We start from the raw sequence: 20,561 nt of genomic DNA on the forward strand, positions 1-20,561 counted from the left end.
GAGGAAAGGTTAGGGACGGAATGTGGAAGGCAGCGTTCCCAGCAGAGGAAGCAGGTGGGAGGAAAGGTTAGGGACGGAAGGACCACCTGCACACCAGAGCAGAGGGAGCAGGGAGGGCAGCAGTTTGGGACAAGGTCGTAAGTGCTGGTAGATGTGAGATCCCGTGGGAGCCCCCCCTACACGCTCCTTAGCACAGAGCAGAGGTGCCAAACCTGGAAGTGAGTATCCTGTGGTCTGACCCACGGGCCTCTGGCTGTGGCTGTGAACCCGACCTGGAACTGACCAGCCAGCCAGCAACACCAGCCGTGGGTGTGTGCTGTGCTGGGCCTGCTGCCAGGAGCTGGGGGGAAGGGTCACACAACACCTTTCCCCTCCCCCAGCCGGCTCTCGGTCTATGGGACACACACCGCCTCCACCCACGTCCTCCCACTGGCTGCCAGAGGAGCCCAACAGTGAGGGGCGGGCTCTACCACAGAGCCTTCCCTGCCCCGTGTTCACAACCCCGGTGCGGGCCCAGGGGCAAAGCTCTTCACGTTTGCAGGTGCTGACGATTCGGGTGGGGCCGTCTCTATTTCCGTGTTCCCTGAAAAGCCTCCAGCCCACCAACATTTCTTCGGGTGCAGAATCTAAGTCTCATTAATGGAAATCAAGAGATGATGTACATGGGAGGTTGGGTTTCGTTCTGTTCTCTATCAGGCCAAACCTGGCGTGTGGAATTTTACTCCATCCCACGTAACTTTAAACGATCGCTAATAAAGAGGTAAGAACGGTGGAGGGATTTAAAACGTGGTCATGAAGTAAATAGTGGCTACAGGGAGGCTACAGGGATATTGAGACTACACGACAGAGGAGTTGGGAAACACACACATGCCCTAAAAGATGTGCACCTCATTCTGTGCACGTGCCGGGAGCGGAACGGAAGGAGCTGGTCGACCTTAGGGAGGGAGACTTCCGGCCGGCAGGAAGAAGCTGGTCCTCACAGACAGGGCTGGTAGCTGCCTCTGGTGGGGAGGCTGGAAGCCTCCCCTGGAAGCTGGGTGACCAGTCGGCGGGATCACTGGGGGGTCTGGGAGAGGGATGGGGTGCTTGCATATGGAATTTCCGTGAGCCTCTCTCTAATGGCCACTGTGGTGTGTGCGCAAACTCCTGCCTCCAGCCCCCAACCTCACCATCATGACTCCTTCTGACCCATCCCATGTGCACGCATGACCATGTGTCTTCCAACGGACAAGGTTGGAACCAGGGCTAAAATTCCACCCCATCCCAAGGCTGATTTAACCCTGCTCTGTGGAGCCCAAACCTTACTGGAAGGTGACCTTGTGATTGGTGTGGGGGTAGCGGGGGCTGAAAAAAAAACAGGGTTCTGGGCCTCACCCCTATATCAACTGGAGCTGATTGGTTTGTAAAGTGTTGGTGGGTAGGTAGGTAGGTAGGTAGATACATACAGAAGAAATAGGTGTCTGCATATCTGTTTTTCTACCTGTCTATGAAACCAGGGACATCCACAATTTTTTATGTGAACCATACAACTAGATAAAAGAGTTACAAACATTTGGCCTCTAGAGCAACAATGGAAGAGATGGGACCAGGAGGGGTGGGTGTGGGCTGCTAATTCTCACTGTAAGCCTGAGTTATTTTCTAAAACTATATAACATTGGGGCTTCTGGTTGGCTCAGTCGGTTAAGTGTCCAACTCTTGGTTTTGGCTCAGGTCATGATCTGACGATTCGTGGGATCAAGCCCCACATTGGGCTCTGGGCTGACAATACAGAACCTCCTTAGGACTCCCTTTCTCTCTCTGCCCCTCCTGTGCTTGTGCATGCATGCTCTCTCTCTCTCAAAATAAATAAACTTTTATAAAAAAAACCTAAAAATATACATATAAACATTATTTTCAATTATTATAATTTCAAATTATTTTAATTAAAAGTACTATAAACGTGGAGGAAAGTCATTTGAAAAAAAGGTTTCTTGGGCCAAAAAAAGCTTTGGAAACCCCCAGTTTATAGTACCTTACATCTGTGCAGTTGTCCCTTGGGAAGAGGCCACTGCTGTGAATTTCCTTGGGAAGGTCTACAGCACACAGAGCCCTCCTGATCTCCTGGGTACCATCCCCGTGCCTGAATGGGGCAAAGCCCCTTCCCCCACCCCCGGGCTCCACCAGCTGTTCTCACCTTCCTCCGAGCTTTAATACGCTTGTAGACGTAGTCCGAGAAAGGGCTGCAGGGGATGAAGCGGCCGGCCCCTTGGGTCACGTGCAGGTTGCCGTCTTCCAGCATGATCTTGCCCTGGCAGATGACCACCAGAGGAGCCCCACGCAGCTCCAGCCCTTCAAAGATGTTATACTCTGCAGCCTAGAGACGGGGGTGAGGGGCAAAGCCACGGTTGTGGGCACAGGATGGGGCGGAGAGGTACGTGGTTTTCCTGTGCTTGGGACCCTGCCTTTGGCATCACTATGGCCAAAGCACCAGGAAAGCCACGAAAAGCTTACAATGCCATCTGTGAGCTCTTCATGGGCACAAGCCACCAGGGGGAGACAGTAGAGACTAGACTTGCCAGCATAGACAAGCATCAGTCTTTGGTAAGGCCCTCATGCAGAAGTACATTTTGTCACTGGCGGTGCTCAAAGAGAAGCTCGGGAACTCTTGGGGATGCTGTGTTTGGCACTCTTGTACGGGGTGGGTGAGTAGGTGGGCTGGATGACCCGGAACTGAATAATGTGATGTGACTCAATGTCTAAACAAAGGCCATCCCCTCCCAAGATGGGATTTCTCTCTACTACCTTCATGTATTCAACAAGTGCAAGGCATTACCGTAAAGGGTTAAGGACATCGGCTTGGAGTCCAGTTGTGGAGTGTGCGTCCTAACTTCACCATTTACTTGCTGCATAAATTATTCAATTTCTCTGCACCTCCCTTTCCTTATCTATAAAACGGGGATGGTAACAGTGTCTACCTGTAGAAGACTATTACGGAGATTCCGGGAATTAAAAAAGCACGCTCCACTGCCTGAAACGCAAATGCTTTAAAAATACTAACTCTTTTTACTAACAAGGATTAAGCCCTTTCCCTTAGGTACCGGGCTTTAATTATTACCTCCACGTGAAAGTCCTCATGAGGACGGTGTCAGTGCTGTTCAAGTTTTTCTCTGTTCTTTCTCCTTCTAGGTACAGGGGATCGCTGCACTGCCTGCCCTCCTGGGGTGAGGGGAAGCCCAGGACTGGCTGTGGCCGGTGCGGCGTGAGAGGAAGTGATGGGTACCACTTGTCTAAGGAAAGCTTCCAAGCCAGTTCTCCAGGGACCACGACCAGGTCGCCGGCCTCAGCCATCACGGACTCGAGTGTGGAGACGGTGCCTCCCTGTCTGAGTGACCGAGCTGGGAGGGGCCCTCTGCTGACTCAGCCAGGAGAAATAACCTGCTGAGGCGTTACATCCCTGAGAATTGGGAGGGTTTGTCACTGCGGCCCATCCTGGCCCAGTTGGCCGGGGGTACCCCACATCTACATGTCTCTCCCGACCGAGTTCTGTGCACACCTTCTCCGTTCTGCTCCTCTCCCGCCAGCGCGAGCCTTACCGACTGGTGGTTCTTGGCAGAGACGATCTTCACCGCATCTGGATCCCAGATCACCAGGTCGCTGTCAGAACCCACGGATATTCTTCCCTTGCGGGGATACAGGTTGAAGATCTTGGCGGCATTTGTGCTTGTCACAGCCACAAATTGGTTTTCGTCCATTTTCCCTGTGGCCTATTGGAATACCAAAAGAAGAAAAGTGAGTGCAGGGCTTCTGAGCTCGGGGCAGGGTGATCACAGACGGGCCCCTGAGAAGATGAGCACAGAAGCCGACCCACAAGCCGAACAGCTGGCTGTGCCTTTCTGGCTGCCAGGCGAAACGGTTAGTTAACACATGGCTACAGGAGGAGGCAGTTAACTGCTCCTGAAGTGTGCGTTTTTTCCTGGATATGTGCATACAGTTACTTCTTTGCCTTCACATTCCAAAAAGAATTACAGGGGCACCTGGGTGGCTCAGTGGGTTAAGTGTCCAACTTCAGCTCAGGTCATGATCTCACGGTTTGTGAGTTCGAGCCCCACATCGGGCTGTGTGCTGACAGCTCAGAGCCTGGAACCTGCTTTGGATCCTGTGTCTCCCTCTCTCTGCCCCTCCCCAACTCACTCTCTGTCTCTCACTCTCTGTCTGTCTGTCTCTCTCTCTCAAAAATAAACATTATAAAAGCACAAATGCATTTAAAAGAAAAAGAATTATAAATTTCCCAGTAAAAAGTAATGTGGTTATGAGCCTATTTTTTAGATATGTGTTTGTATTTGCATGGTCATAGGATAAATACAGAAGAGCCTCACCCAAATGATAACCATGGTTAACCCTGGATTCTGGAATTATTGACTGACTTTTGTTTTCTTTTGTATGTGTGCTTTTCTATGCTTTCCAAGTGCTCTTTAATAAGAGTGTATATGTGGGTAATTAAAATATTATATATATATACATATACATACACATATATATATTATTTTTAACAATTCCACATAGACCAAGAGAACTGTGCATGTATGTTCATAAATACACGACCATGTTTTAAAAAATCAAAATCTATGTGAGAGACAAAAATACTTACGCTTTTCCTCCTCACAAAACAAAAAAATTCTGGATACAGTAAAAAGAATTTAGTTTCAAATCTAGCTTTGAGCTTCCTAGGAGTGAAGACGAGGAGAGAAACTTGGTGGCTTACACTGGGTAGATGAATGAGGCATTAGTTTATATGCAATGCATGTAGCTCAGAAATGAGTGGCTTTAGAGATTTAAAATTTTTTTTTAATGTTTTATTTATTTTTGAAACAGGGAGAGACAGAGCATGAACAGGGGAGGGTCAGAGAGAGGGAGACACAGAATCTGAAACAGGCTCCAGGCTCTGAGCTGTCAGCACAGAGCCCGACGCGGGGCTCGAACTCATGGACCGCGAGATCATGACTTGAGCCGAAGTCGGCTGCTTAACCGACTGAGCCACCCAGGCGCCCCTAGAGATTTTAAAATAAGAGAAGTGGGGCTCCTGGTTGGCTCAGCTGGTAGAGTATGTGACTCTTGATCTTGGGGTTGTGAGTTCAAGCCTCACAATGAGTACAGAGGTTACTTAAAAATAAAATCTTAAAAAAAATGAAATAAAAGGAAAAGGAAGTGATCAACTTAATAATGAGTTAATTATTAATTTTACTAAAACCTTTGGTCCAGCCTTCATTTGCACAGCTCTTTTGTTAGGCTCTGTTATGTTATTAAGGAAAATAAAACCAGGCCAATGTCAAAAGACACTGGTGGGCAATCACTTGTACAGCCTGGATAACCACACACTCAGTCAAGAGCATCCTTGATGAGCAAGTTGACTTGAGTCTCTTGGACACAGACCCCCTGCTTACCATTTCAAGGGGTTACATCAGATGAAGGATCTGCATGTTTGCTTCCTAGTTCCCAGTCTAGATAAGGAGATCTTGTCAAAATCTCAACATTCATCACTCTAGAAGCAACATTCCTAAACCACCTGAGACGCCTGGTTCCAGAAACATCTCAGCAGGCGTGAGGGTTCACCTAAAAAAGCAGCAACAGCAGGCGATGCTGATCTGGCCCTGGCCCCCATCCCATGATCTTGATCCTTACCACAGCCTTGTCCCAGATGACAGACATCCGCTCTTCCACACCATTGGTGCCCTCGGGGATGGCTGTGAAGTTGTCCTTCCCAATGGCTTTCTGGGCAGTGCTGAAGGTGCAGTGGGCACTCCCAGAGAGCTGCAGGTCTCCGCTGGCAAAGGAAAAAAGCTCCATGTAAACCAGAGAGGTGGCTAGAGTCACCGCGGGGGACAAGAGTCGAGTGTCCAATGTCAGCATTTGGAAGCCGAGACTTGAGTTTAAAATCCTTTCTGTACCTCTTACCAGCTGTGTGAGTGTAAGTGAGTTCTCTCCCTCCCTGGGGCTCAGACAGCCCATCTGGAAAACGAGGGGGCAGGGTTAGATCATCTCTGTGTAGCGAAATAAAAGGGACCCAAACGAATGATGCGACTGGTCCTGTATGTCCTCGGGGGGCACGAGCAAACGAGGCTCCCTGTAATTTCGCTTAGGTGCTGTTCAAAATAGGCAAATGGCCTGACCCTCAGTTGTTTAGCCTGTGAAGTGGAGACGACAGTCCCTCACTCATAGTTATCATAAGGAACCATGAGACTATGTGCGTAGCCTCACACAGTGCTTGGCACATCATATGTGTAAACCGCTATTCCCATTATTAATATGATTACGGTTGGTAACTTATAAAATACGACGGGGAAGAGCCCGCTGTCTGTGCTCAGGACTGCAGGGGAATTCTCCATGTGTTTTCCTCACTGCAGACCCCAGTCTAGCTGATGGATGGGCTGCTCCAGTCCTCATCCCTCCCCTAGCCCCATGATGTTTCTACGTGATACGTGCTGCTTGCCAATCCCACACCAACCTGGCCAGCAAGGAGTTGATGTAGTCGGGAGTGGTCGGGTCAGGGCTCAGAGGCGGGGATGTCACAAATGCAGCTGCCTTAGCCCAGTTCTTGCTCCAGTAATGGGTTCCATCTGTGCCAAGACTGGCAGTGATGGGCTCACCAAAGACCACGTTCCCTGCAAGGGTAGGAAACAGGCAGTGGGTTTGCATAACATATGTGCTGCTCCAGGCCTGGGTCAGGTAATCATAGCCCCTAGCCCTACTCGAGGCTGTGGCTCTGAAAACAGGTAGGCCTGGGTTCAAGTCCATGCGCCCACCTTCTCTAAGCCTCTGCTTTTCTATCTGCTAAACATGAACGATTTTGTATTCCCTAGTTCACAAGAAGCCGTTGGTTATAAGACGCAGCTTTAATTCCCAAACCCTGAGGCAAATTAATATTTGAGGCAAAACAAAAAATGTATATTGATTACGAGATTCATTAACATTACGGAAATATTAAAATGTGGACTAGATCAGTCTTGGAATGATGCATAAGACTATGTCTACTTCTCAGGCTTCTGAAAATGAAAGGATTTGACACATACAAAGTATCTGGCACACAGATAGATGCTCAGTGAAAGCGATTTCCTTATGCTACTGATATTCCTTCCCATGGTAGGGGCCTAAAGCCCCCAACGTGCCTGCATCACTGGGAACTGCTAGATCATGCTTGTTGCAAGTAAATGCTTTGGTTCCACAAAGTCAAGTCCACTCCCTTGGATAACAGGCTCTCGTGATCTTTCCATCATGCCTCTTACTCCGTAACCTAAAGCAAGGAGTGATCTGCTCAAGGACACCCGATAAAACCTGGGACACATCAAAGATGGGGCTCGCTCCTTAGACTCTGTGTCTGGAATTTGGGGCTTATTCACCCAAAACAAGCAGCGGGGAGGAGGGATACTGGGAAATAAACTGATCTGAGCTGACCTTCTTAAAGAAGAAGGGATAAAGAGACAGAAGGTAAATGCTGTCTCATAGAAGGTTGGTTAGTACCAAGTTTCTCTGTGCCAGAATCTTGGGCAAAAAATGGTCCATAAAGCCCTGGACTTCGCCAGCTTCAGTCCTCCATCTCCCACATTCAAGTTCCTCACAATGTCAAAGTTTAGGAAGGCTCTATAGCCAAAATTATAAGTAGGTCTTGCCTTCCTTCAACTCCAATCTATTTGTTTCGGTTCCCTGGAATTTTTTGTCAAAAGAATTCTAAATATGCTTCTGGTGTCACTACAAGAGTCAAGATTGATTTGTGATGCCTGCCATGGCAAAAGAAGGAAGCAATGACAATGATTCATCTATGACAGCCCTGCTCTTTGGGATGGCTGGAAAAAGGAGCCACACAAGACTAATGAGAATTTTAAGGGCTCTCTAAAACTATTTACCCAACTAAAGCATACAGAACCACAAAGAAAGAAAGAAAGAAAAAGTCAAGACAAGCCCTCAGGTACTAGTAAGAGAAAAACAATCTTTAAAGTAGAAGAACTCTCCCTTTGGACTATCTTTAGATGGAAGAGTAGAATAAGAAAAATTGTAATTATAGTTGGGTTTGAATACGAGCTCTCCCAACTGGGAGATCCTGACACACTGTGCTTCAATAAGAAAAACGGGGATAATAATTTTTCAATCCGAAAAATGGGGATGATAAAGGCTATTTATTTCTCAGGGTTCTTTGACAATTCTACAGAATACTAAATCTGAAGTATTTATGTCAGTGCAGGGCATACGGCTGGTCCTCATTTAACTGTGGATTCCTAATATTAATTCTGAGCAACCATACAGAGCTACTTAAGAGAACACTGGTGACTGGGGGCACCTGGGTGGCTCACTCAGTTAAGCATCTGACTCTTGATTTCAGCTCAGGACATGATCTCATGGTTCGTGAGTTCGAGCCCCCCATGGGGTTCTGGGATGACAGTGCGGACCCTGCTTGGGATTCTCTCTCTCTGCCCCTCCCCTGCTTGTGCTTTCTCTCTCTCTCTCTCTCTCTCTCTCACATAAATAAACTTAAAAAAAAAAAAAAAAAGAAGACGACTTGGTAACTGAATACACTGGGACTTGGGCTCAGGAGGGAAGAGTGAACCCCACTACACTCTCTTCCTGCTCTTGTACTCTCGACTCCTTCCCCGAGAAGAACAGGTCCTGGGACGTTTACTGGCTTCCACATCAGGAGTCAAGGTTTCAACATGGGAACAAGGCCACCCTGCTACCTGGGAGACACAGCTGTACAAGCTCTTTGTGCGAGACCACTATGAGCCAGAAGGCCGAGGGTGAGGAATCTTTCTCCATGGGTTTAAAATAAGACCCAGCACGTAGCTGAAACACCCTGTCCTCGAGACCCTTCGGGCAATCCTGAGAATAGCTCCGAGGGAGGATGTAGCCAGGAGCCAAAGGCCTGAGAGAGGGAGTGTGGTAGAGAGAGGGAGTCTTGGAGAAATGGTAGAGGTGTTCCCCATGCATTTTGCTTTTTCTTCCTTTTTTTTTTTTTTTTTTTTTTTTTTTTTTTTTTTTTTTTTTTTTGCCTTTCTCCAAGAATGGGTAAGGAAGATTGGGCTGCTTTCCTGGTTCTCGCCCAGTGACTCACACCCAGTGGAGCAACCACACCATGTCACGTTGAGACATTTAAAAGCAGGGAAAGAAAAACAGCAGGCTTACTGTGAGCAGGGTACGGCAGGAGATGCCCCAGAATGTGCTAGCAACAAAGACTGTCTAGACAAGTAGGAAGAATCCCCCCCCACCCCGCCCCAGAAGAAAAGGGTGCCCTTTTCCGGAAAGGCAGACGACTGAACACTCAGCCGTCAGAGTCGGTGGGACTATTTTTAGCCACCCCAGCCACTTACATGCAGAATTTGGTAGATGAGCCCCCCCAGACTGGCTCTCCATTACAGTGGTAATGATCATACACAGGGGCCTAGTAAATCTTCTCTCCCAACCAAACACAGGGCCCTACACCTGCAGGCTCTCAACCACACTCTGTTCTCAAGTGAGCCCATTAGTGTGTCACTGGAGACCAGAACAAAGGCATAAAAGAAAGCTCTGAAGTGACAGTAAACTTCTGCTTAGCACCAGATGAGCAACAACTGAAGCCCAAGTTAACTGCAATGGAGGAAAGCAGCCCAAGTCAGAAGGAGGTGGGGACAAAGCCCTGGGGCATGAAGGGCATAGAAGCCCTGGGGCATGAAGGGCCACTAGGTGTGCTTTAGAGACCCATTCAACCCCTTTCCCAAAATGACCTGTGTATGGCTCAGGTGGTGGGACCCTGCCCCTGCACTCTGCCCTCAACCCTGGACAATCAATCACACCATCCCCAGAGCAGATACTGATTCAGGAACGGGCCAATGACCCAAGCCAAGGCAATCACAGTTCTCCTGGGCACTCTGGCTGGAGCTATTGGAAAAAATAGACTCTACTTCCTCATTATGCACCCCCTGTCAAGTGTGGAGGACAACAGGTGCCTCTTAACATTTATTCTTGTCACTGTTCACACTAAATAAAAAGCCAACAGAGAGGAAAGCAGAGGCAAGAGAGGAGGAACAGTGATAGAGCCCCAAATCACTGTTTAAACCCCTTGATCCAGCTATGCCTGAAACACCCCCAACCAATAATTTACTTTTGTTTGTTTAAGTCCATTTGAGTTGGATCTTTTACTTCTGCCCCCAGTATAATCTTGACTAGCGTGTCCATTTATAAAGCTCAGATAACAGGAACTGACAATGAAGGATCAGAGGGAGGGAGAAAGATGCACCAAGTCTCAAAGAAGTGATTGAAGCTGTCCTATCTCGGACAAACCACTCACCCTTCCTAAGTCTAGTTAACTCATCTGACAAGCAGGAGCAATGCCAGGGGCCTGCCATCCACCCGGGATGCCAAAAAGATCACCTGGGCTAACTCTGAGGAAGGGTTTCCCAGACGGTGCGGCAATGAGCAAAACAGGCACCGTTTGTACAGAACAGCAGGGGAGCTGGGGCGGAGGGGAGGTGGAGGGGAGCCACATGACTGGTTCCGAGCTCTTGGGAACACCAATCACCTTTTTTCCTGGCTTGGGAGATGATGTCAGCCGCACTCTTGCTCATGACCTTTGTGACGTAGAGTGGACAGTTGGTTTGGCTGGCGATGGTGATGGCACGGAACACAGCCTCAGCTTCCAGCTGCAAAAAGAAGTCCCAGGAGTCAAGACAAGCATGAGCCTCCCGGAGGGCTACTCCCCTGCCTCCACAAACTGAGCCGGTAGTGCGGCACAGTGCTTGAAAGCCTACAAGATCTGGAGTGAGAGTCCTTGGATCCAAAGCTGGGGCGATTCACTTGGCTTCTCAGAGCCTCGCCCTCACTTCCCTTGGATGGTTCTTTCTCTCTCCCTGTAATTATCCCAACGTCTGCCTGTGATGGAAGCCTTTGCTCCCCAATCTTCCCAGGCAGATTCTCCGGCAAAACACAATCCCAACACCAATATGTCAGCATTAACCAGTAAAGGCAATTAGACATCAATCCTTTCCTGCAGCAACGGGTGGTCAGCGATGGCAATCCCACAAGGCATTGCTTACACTAGTAATTCCCAGGCTTCTCAGCAGAGACTTCTCTTATTATCTATTTCTTCCATCCCACCCGAAAGTAGAATCTATGTGTTCACATGTGCTAACCAACTCGGCTGAATTTTTTCAGGAAGAAATAATGAGTCTCCCCTTAATTTATCAACAAAGCAGGGTCTTTAGAGCTCAGGCTCAAACGGCCTGGGTTGGAGTTCTGGTTCTGCCAGCTAGAAGCTGGGTGACCTGAGGTACGTTACACAACCTCCCCAAATCTCAGTTTCCAGTCTACCAAGAGTGAACAGGACCTGGCACACAGGGCTGTTGTGATTATGGGTTCATCCTTTAAGGCAACTGCCCCACTCCTGGTCCTCGCAGGCTGGCTACTGGTCTTACTGCCGATCACATCCCTACGGGGGTGAGAGAGCCTGTGCTGCTGCCCAAAGCCCAACTCAGTCCTATTCAGCCCACAGCAGAGACACTAGTGTTCTCCCATTCAATCAGCAGCAGCTCCTTTTTGGATGGATATGACATTCTGGTTAGCCTATGCAACCCATCACTTTTAAAAATACCAAAAATAGCTTGCAGATGCCCGGTGCTTGCATAATGTAAACCAGCCACTGCCCTTGGTGGGTGCGGCTCAGCCGACAGACTCTAAAACTTGGCAGGGCCCTGCTGGCGGCTCCCAAGCTGCCCTTTGTTCCAAAGGGATGAGCCCCTGGAGCCCCTGACCCCAGGCAAATGTGGCCACCTCCCTGCATCGCCCAGACTTCTGGAGCAAACCTGGGGTTCAGCTCTCTGCACAGCATCACTGGAGAAGGTGGTCGGGTGTGCTCTGCCTTGAAGAGGGGTAGGTCCCTCCTACGCCCATCCCACCCTCTTTACACCTGTGCTGACCACGCCACTCCCCACGCCCTCAGTCCTGGCACCCGTGATCCCGTGCCCTCGTGGCACAGCAGGTTTCCAGGACCTTGACAGCATGACTATCTTTGGAAGGTTACATCACCCTCCAGCTTCACCCAAAAGGGTTTCCAGGATTGTCCAGATCTGCGGCAGAGAGGCTTTTTACTAAAAAGGAGACGGGAACAGGAGTGGGGTTGGGGGGGGAAGGGGGGGTTGGAAAAACAAACCAGGGAACAAAAATAGACTTTGCTCAGAAATCCCCTGGCTGCTGCTACAGGAATCAATCTTGCCAGCAAATTGCTACAATGACCAGCATTTAGGAAAAGTTTCACCAACAGTGCTGATCACCCTGGCCCTACTCACAGCATGTAAACAGCTTCCCAATCCTTCACATGGAAGCAGCCAGTAGCTTAACCTCTCTGAGCTTCAGTTTCTTCCACCAGCAACACTACCAACTGCCCAGAGCAGCAGCAAGAACAACTGAGGTAATCAGCACAGTTCCAGGTATAAGCTAGGGCTCCATAGAAAGGACCCATAATACATATTATGAAATAGGTATAAATTATTTTAACTGGGAAATGATATCATTAGACACAGAGGAGTTTCTGGGGTTCTGACAGTGCTCTGCTTCTCCAAGTGGGTGCTGGTTACACAAGTGTATTCGGCTTGTGAAAACCCCTTGTATCTTTATGATTGGGGCACTTTTCTGTATGTGTGTTACATTTTCATTTTATAAAGCCTCTAGAAGAGATGGGCAACAGGGATACACGGACATCTGGTTCTGCCTCCTCTTACCTGCTGTACAGTGTGGGGCTGGGGATAACAAAGCAAGAGCCAGGCTCCCTTCACTCACACAGAGGGCTCTCAACACACCCCAGGTGCCAACCCCAGGCTGGCCTCCCAAAGCCAATATGCTGTCAGCCACACGGGCAGCCAAGTCCCTACTCTGTGTCCTGTGTCAGCAGCTGAAGCTGCTGACATCCCAAACACATGCAATCAGCCACTAGTGACCTTTTATTCACTCGTCAGGGGCTAAGAAGTCACTATTCATCACCCATCTTACATGTGGGAAACTCCCACACCTGGACTTCATCACACAAAGCGACAGACATAATGTCTGTGAGACGCCCACTCCCCCTACTATCCATATCGCTAATATTTTATTTTGCAGGACTCAGAATATAACATGGACATGTCTTTAAGATTCACACTGATTAAGAAAGGATTTGGGGATTTACCTCTCCAGCTGAATAACTGTGGAGTACACTCCAACCTGTGTTATCTTTAGAGAGATTAGGGATCAGAAGTAAACATTTCCCTTACATCCCTTTTCTCAGAGTCCCCTGAGTTGGGTCAGTCAGAAGCAGTCTTTGGAAAAAAGGTTCCGGGATTGCTATCTGGTATTCACAGAGACTCTCACCTTCCAGCAATACTTGCTCATATACACCGTGTGCACATGTGCCTAGGAAAGGCGGGCTGAACACAAACCCTCAAATGAGCAGCGGCCATAAGGTATTGCAGTAAGAGGAGTCTCCCAGAAGATGCTGGAAAGCAGAGCACCTGCCCCTCCTCCATCCCCCAGCCCCCGTGCAACTCACCTCCTCTGGTCTGCTCAGCACATGGCCTTCCGGACCAGTTATCCCCATTTCCAACATCCGGGTTTGCTCCTACAATGAGATAAGAACACAGACCAGTTTTGAGATAAGCTCCACTGAGGTCTAGAAAAGCTGTGCTGGTGTATTTTAATCTGAAGAAGTGTTCAAGGGAACAAAAAGAATAAAATGCGTATGTTGAATACATTTGTTAATGCTCTATCTGGAATTGCGAAATAGGGTCAAGTCTTAAATAAGAGGAGAAAAAAATCATTTAAGGGTGGCTTTTTTAAATTAAAAGGATGGCAGTCTGTTAGAGGATCATTTTTTTTTTTTTCTACATGACACATCAAAAGTCATACCAGCTCACTTACTGCTGACAGTTTCATGCTGTGTCTCCCAAGGTCTGGTACACCTACCACCTACATCAGAATCCCCTGGGTTGCCTTTCCTGGCTGAGCAGCTCTGTGGTCCTCTCCAAGTCAAAATACAGAGGCTAAATTCTAGGAATCTGCACTGTAACAAAGCCCCGAGGCTATTTTGTGGTTTGAATTTATGGCTGAAGTAAATGGACTCAGAATTAAACCAGACAAAATAATGCCTCCAAACAGCATTAACTGAGTTACTCTTTGGGTCAGATTCTATTTAATTAGGTTGTTTTGTGGCAGACCTGCCCACCCCACACAGCTAATGGCTAAATTCTTCAGACTTCTGGCCAGCTTTCTAGAAGAAGCAGGTGGCTGGGCAGTGAGCACACACGTGGGCTAATTGGAACTGGCAGAAATCCTAAGCCTCCATATCTGCAGTTTGGCTGGCCTTTGCTCCCAAAATGCTGAGGCCAAATCCAATGAAACCCTGCCCTGGCAGGGAGGGAGAGGGAGGACAGAGAGTGAAGGGAACGAAACCTCGTTTCACTTCGAAACTATGAGATGTTTAGAAGGGAAGGGATTCCTTCTTTCTGGAAAAGAAAATCTAGTTTTTCTTGGTTTTGTTTTGTTTTGTTTTGTTTTGCTTTGAGTGATATAAATTTTGCTTAAGGTGTAGGAAGAAAGACGCATATCGTATATTTCAAGCTGCTGTGAGCAGTGAAATGGTCACAGTGTCCAGCTATGCAGGATTAGAACAAAGGCCAGAGGCTGATTGTTACAGCCAAGTTCACTTTTCATTCTTACTGTTCCATTTATGGAGCCTCAGACTGAATACGATTTCTTCTGAACGCTGGTGAGTTTCCACCCTGCTTTGCCTCCTCAAGTCACACAAAGGTTGAGGTGTCCAACCAAAGCTTCTCCTGTCCCATAGGATGCTCATGTTCAAGAGGGCTGGGATGGCGCACGGGAGGAAGCTTGCTCCAGAGGTGGTTTCCAAGCACATTCAAATCATCAAGGGAACTTTTTCAAATTATGCTTGCCTGAAGTTTACTACTGACCTCCTAAATCAGAATCTCTGGAAGTTGGAGAATCTCAGGAATCCCTAAGCTCCACAGGTGATTTCAATGCACTGCTCATGCTGGGAAGTCCATTCTTTTTTTTTTTTAACATTTATTTATTTTTTGAGAGACAGACAGAGTGCAAGGAGAGAAGGGGCAGAGAGAGAGGGAGTCCCGGAATCCAAAGTAGGCTCCAGGCTCTGAGCTGTCAGCACAGAGCCTGACGTGGGGTTCGAACTGACGAACCTGAGCCGAAGTTGGAGGCTTAACCGACTGAGCCACCCAGGTGTCCCCGAGAAGTCCCATTCTTAAAGGCCATGGTGTTCCTAGAGCCGGGAGGTCAGGAAGGGCATGCAAAGACCCAGTGAAGCCAGCTTGCCTGGGTGCAGGAACAGCGGGCTCCTTGGGGCACTGATCATTGCTGTAATCACATCACGGTTTGGGGCAGGATACAATTTTGGTTTACTCCATGAGGAAAGGGACCCTGTCATTTTCATCTTCCCTCCCCAAGGCTTGGCACATAGTAGGTGCTCAATAAATACTGTCAGATGACGAGCTCAAGATGCTGTGCTCTCAGAATGCCCTGCCAGCCTGAAACTGTTGAAAATGTCCATCGTGGGTATCCTTGAGAGAGATTTCTTCTCGCTCTTTGGTGACATTTGCCTAAACTCTGAGTACAGCAGCTGCCTTCATTTAGACAACATGATAAAATCTTTCGGCTCCACCTCCATGTAATAAACACACACAAGAAACTCATCCAAGTGGAAAAACGCCCCTATTCTTTCCCTGACTGAGAACAGATCTTTCACAAGGTAGGGAAGAGTGGGGGCGGGGGGAACCAGAAATATATCTGTGCTGTGGAGCCACAAGAGGAAGCTGGACAAGGGGCTTAGCAATGGCAACCTGTCTGCCTCCACAGGGCTTAGAAGGAAGTAGCAGGGAGTTTGGTTTCTAGGGCATCTGGAGGGAGGGCTGGGGCCTCTGGCTGCTGCACTAAAAACGTGGAGAAAGAGGAGGAGTAACAGCCCTAACACGACCAGGATGCCTCCCACAGGCACTGGACCCTCTTTGGAAAATGATTTCATTATCTCTGGGTGTGTGGGGGACGTGGGAGAAGGCTGTGAGGGACCTGACTAATTAATCTCCTTGGTCAGCAAGAGGAAACGACACATTCAGCTCACCTCCTCCACTGGTGAGACAACATCCAGCGTCCGCAATGGTAACAGCTGGAGCCCGGCTCTGTGGGGACGCTGCCTCGCGGAGGCCCTGCAGCCGGACTGGGGGAGCAAAGGGCCCAGGACACACCAACTCTGGGGGAGGATGCCCACTGAGCCACCCTTTGAGCTAAGATTTTCTTCCAGTTACTGGCTGTGATACCTGGGCCCGTGACTTGATCCTCTGAGCCCAATACGCTCATCTACAAAACCAGGCAGATAGCAGCCATCTTTCAAGGGTGCAGGGCAGATCAAGTGAAAATGTGCTAGAGCACTTCCCAGTGCCTACCGTAGTCAGTGTTCGCCAGAGGGTACCTGCTGCTGGAGGCCAGTGGGGCTGAGACAAGAGTCGGCCCCACACTGTTCCCACACCCCTGCTGACCACATTCACCAACTCTTGGGCAACTCTAAGGAATGCGTCTGTTGGGGGCTCACCTCAGTAGCCTCGTGCCTGGCACAAAATGCACAGGAAATACTCTTTGAAAGAATGAGTAATGGATTTTTCTGTGAAGGTTATTAAATGGACCGAGAGAGCTCCCACTCTTCTGGCTGCTTCCTCCTAGTGGGGGCCAATCTTGAGTGCTTCTGACATCAACAAAACCCTGGCTAAGAGACATCTGTGCATCCAGCCCATTAAGCGACCCAGGAGATGGAGAAAGTGCTTTCTGCTTCCTCACAAATGATCACTTTGGGCCTTGGGGCCTCACTTTCCTCACTCCTGCGTCGGGTTTCTCAGTCCAACTTCTAGGAAACCAGTGGGGCATCTGATCCCCACAGACCTACGTTCTTTATTATCTAAAGCCGTGAGTTCCGCAGTCCTGGATGAGATTTCTGAGACGTGCTGCCTTACGGTTTTTCTCTGGGGCAGAGAATGTCACATAGCTTGGACTCACTTCGAAAAGAGAACAAACTGAGGGTTGATGGGGGGTGGGAGGGAGGGGAGGGTGGGTGATGGGTATTGAGGAGGGCACCTTTTGGGATGAGCACTGGGTGTTGTATGGAAACCAATTTGTCAATAAATTTCATATATATATATATATAAATAAATAAATAAATAAATAAATAAATAAATAAAAGAAAAGAGACTCAGCCATGCTCTCCCACTTAAATGGTCCAATTTGAAAACCTCTCCCGCGATGCCTTTTCTGATTCCCCAGTATGGCCAGACGGCTCCCTGTTTTAGAGCAGCCTCCCCTTTCTCCCTCAACTTGTCTTCATTCCACCTTTTTCCCTCCTCCTAGATTGGGAGGTTGTTGGGGCAGGTTCTGTTTTTAGCACAGCGTTTATGAGCGTGCCTTGCACACATTAAGAGCTCAAGCAATACTGAAGGAATGAGGAGAGAGATGGGCTGAAGACCAGAGCTCGTGCAGACAGCGTGCTCCGGGGAGCTGCACAACATCACCTGGGCAATGATATCCCCGTTCTCAGCATGAACTTGTGCAATGGCTCCCAGCTCTCCCAGACAGGTGAAGATCTCGTACAGCTGCAAGAGAAAGGACTCGTTGTCACCTTCACAAGGCACGGATGCTTCCAGCAACTTCACACAAGGGTCACTCACTAGAGCCATAAATAAACCAAATGAGGAGAACCAGAGGAAACCAGCGATTAGAGCGAGAAATACAGACTAAAATATGCATGACCAAAAGAGTGCGAGTCCAAAGGAACTCTAGGAAACCGTCTATACAAAGAACATGTCATGTCTCCTCGGCAGACAGGGCGAACGTGTAACAAAGTGCTGTCGAGACTTTAACTCTGCCTCCAGCACACGTTTTTAATGGTATAATTTCCCATTTTGCTGAGATAGACCTTCACTATTCTTCTCCACAAGTGCTCCCGAAAGCTGCTACAGCCTGGCCAGGAGTTAAAGCGAAAGCTGAAACCCCTATTTCTTAACCCATCAAGGCAGACCTCCCTTCACCTCCCAACCAGGAGGCATGGGAACTAACTTCTTGCATTTCCTCTAAAAATGTGAGATTCGTCTAAAACCAACACAGGCCACGAGAATGCCTTTGGGAGAGTCACGGGCAAGCTATTACCCCAAACAGCAGAAACCCCTCCTTCACCCCTCCTGTGTCTTGCAGATATAGCACCTCACACTTGTGCTGAGCTCCTGCGGGGCTTAGGGCTTGTTTGGTAGACACAGATTTTGGCATACCCTTCCTCCCGTCCTTTGGAGAAAGCTGCTGCCAGTGGAAATTCTAGCTCCTGGTCTGCCCTGCCATGGGCACCCTGCCTGTTACCTTATTTATTCGCAGTGCCATGGACTGCGAGGGCTCTAAGAAGCACTCTGGCCCAGCAGTCTCCCACAGCGACCACAGTGACTAATGCTCAAAGAGCCAAGGTCATAGCAACAATAGGAAGCCCATCCAGATACCCCAAACCACACAGCAATGGCTTGTTACCTCTGTGTTGGACACTTGATACAAATCCTTATAGGCCATGTAAACCATGAAGGAGTTAACCCCTGCAAGAGAGGGAAGGGAGGGAGATCAGGAGGAAGACAACATTAGCCTGAGCACTCTCTATCCTTTGCTCTCATCGCCCATGGGGCCCGACCGAGTGCATTATGGGCACCTGTCCAATATAAAGCAGATGCTTCCCATTCTCCATTCTCCCCGCACCTAGAAAAACAACAATGCCTACGTGGGGTCACAGCAGAACAGGCTCTTCTGTGCCTCTTTCTTGCCTTGCCCCCTAACCCCCATTCCCCTCCCCAGAGGGTCAGCAAGCTTTGCTGCTGCTCGAGGCATTATTTTTTCATTGAGAATCACTGTAGCACACAAGTCAGGCTCACACACTGCGGCTGCACCACATTCTAGCTCAGCGAGCTGGGAATACCTCGCCTCTTGGTTTCCTCACCTGTAAAATGGAAAATTTACAATAGCCTGCTTCATAAGGCAGCTGGAAACATTAAATGAGCCAACTCATACCGAACTCTTAGCACCAGACCTGGCACATACTTGAGCTTCATTAATGGAGCTCCTGGGATTGGGTTTATTTCACTGCTTAATGAATGCCTGCTCTACACGAAGCCTTGCCGGCTATTGCCTCTAAGACAGCGACCATGGCCTCGGGAAACTACAGAGCTGATGGGCAGAGGTCAAGGTCCACCTTATGCTTAAATATCCAAGTTGTAAGCGTTGCTAGGAAAGAGCTATTTAATTTTTTACCCCAAAGTAAACCATTAATATAGTAATTTATATAAGTAGGTGGGGCTAGGGAACAGAGAATCATTTTGAGGAAAGGAGGATAATTTTGGTCTCCAACCATTAGGGCCATCTCAGCCCACATTGTTCCAGGCCAAAAGTGGGTTGTAATTTGAGAACTTCCCGACCCAGAGTGGTTCAGCTCAGGGCAGCTTTTCCCAACACTACCCTTCCCATAAGCCTCTTTGTCATCCGCGGAATGACCTGGGCCCTTTGGCAGAGAAGTGGGTGTTAAGGCCGTTCCATTTTCTACCCCACTGGAGATGTCCAGAGTGAGAGGCATCACAAGAAAGAAGGGGGTTACTTCCACATCCTGTATCAGGAAGGTCTGAGCAGAGCTTGGGGGCGGGTGAGGGGGGAGATGGAAAGAAAAACCTCATCCTCTGGGAACCCATCCTCTCCCCTCCAACCCGGAGCACACTCTCTTCCACTGCTCTTGGCATCTGCATTAAGGCAGCTCACTGGTAACAGGATCACTAGGTTAGTGTTATAACAGTGTGTATGTTACTATGCTAGCATTCATTAGTACTAATATTGTAATATAATTAGTATGAGGCTAATACTATTACAATAATATTCTGCACCTTGCAGCATTTATCCTGTTCCTCTTTACTGGCCTGCTTCCTTTTGCCCTGAACGTTCAAGGGAGACCATTCCCATACTTCCCTAAATCCCCCAGGCGACGTGATGATGCCCAGCATATTGCATGTCTGTGTGCGTGTATGGGGGGCGGTGCGTGTATGTGAAATATCTGATGATCAAGGACAAGGAAACATAAGTCATGTGCTCACTGAGGGGACACACACACACGTTTCCATGTCCTAAGCTCCTAGCCTGGGTAAGAACGTATCTTTGCCCCCAGAAATGCCACGGCCTTTTCTGAGGATGCCACTGTTTTAGAACAGTAGTGGTTTGATCTTTGCGGTGAAAGTTACAAAGGTCAAAAATTCCTGCTCTCATATTTAGTAGCTTTGTGACCTTCTGTAAGATGTTAGCCTCTCCTGGCCTCAGTTTCTTCCTCTGTAAAACAGGCAGGGCCGTGTGGAGGCGAAGGGCATAGACTTTGGGTATAGCTACTGCTTACTAGCTCTGTGAGCCTGGGCCACTTATTCTGAGCCTCAGGCTCTCCATCTGCAAAGTGAGGAGAAGAATCTTCTTTGTGGGGACCCTGGAGGGAGTAAGATGGCATACATTAACACAAGGTG

At 48.7% G+C, this 20,561-nt stretch overlaps 1 protein-coding gene across 2 annotated transcripts in view; it reads right to left on the reverse strand.

Annotated features, from left to right (window-relative positions):
- Positions 1-20,561, reverse strand: part of DPYSL3 (dihydropyrimidinase like 3) — a 114,353-nt gene that overhangs the window by 5,623 nt on the left and 88,169 nt on the right. For both annotated transcript variants that reach the window (XM_030320853.1, XM_030320862.2), the window contains exons 5-12: positions 18,553-18,614; positions 17,553-17,633; positions 13,517-13,585; positions 10,520-10,640; positions 6,482-6,638; positions 5,659-5,800; positions 3,573-3,743; positions 2,174-2,353 (exon numbers count right to left, since the gene is read on the reverse strand). In XM_030320853.1, coding sequence (XP_030176713.1) covers positions 2,174-2,353; positions 3,573-3,743; positions 5,659-5,800; positions 6,482-6,638; positions 10,520-10,640; positions 13,517-13,585; positions 17,553-17,633; positions 18,553-18,614 — 983 coding nt within the window. The remainder of the gene's footprint in view (positions 1-2,173; positions 2,354-3,572; positions 3,744-5,658; positions 5,801-6,481; positions 6,639-10,519; positions 10,641-13,516; positions 13,586-17,552; positions 17,634-18,552; positions 18,615-20,561) is intronic.

The sequence above is a fragment of the Lynx canadensis genome, chromosome A1, assembly GCF_007474595.2.
Source record: "Lynx canadensis isolate LIC74 chromosome A1, mLynCan4.pri.v2, whole genome shotgun sequence".
NCBI classification, from domain to species: domain Eukaryota; kingdom Metazoa; phylum Chordata; class Mammalia; order Carnivora; family Felidae; genus Lynx; species Lynx canadensis.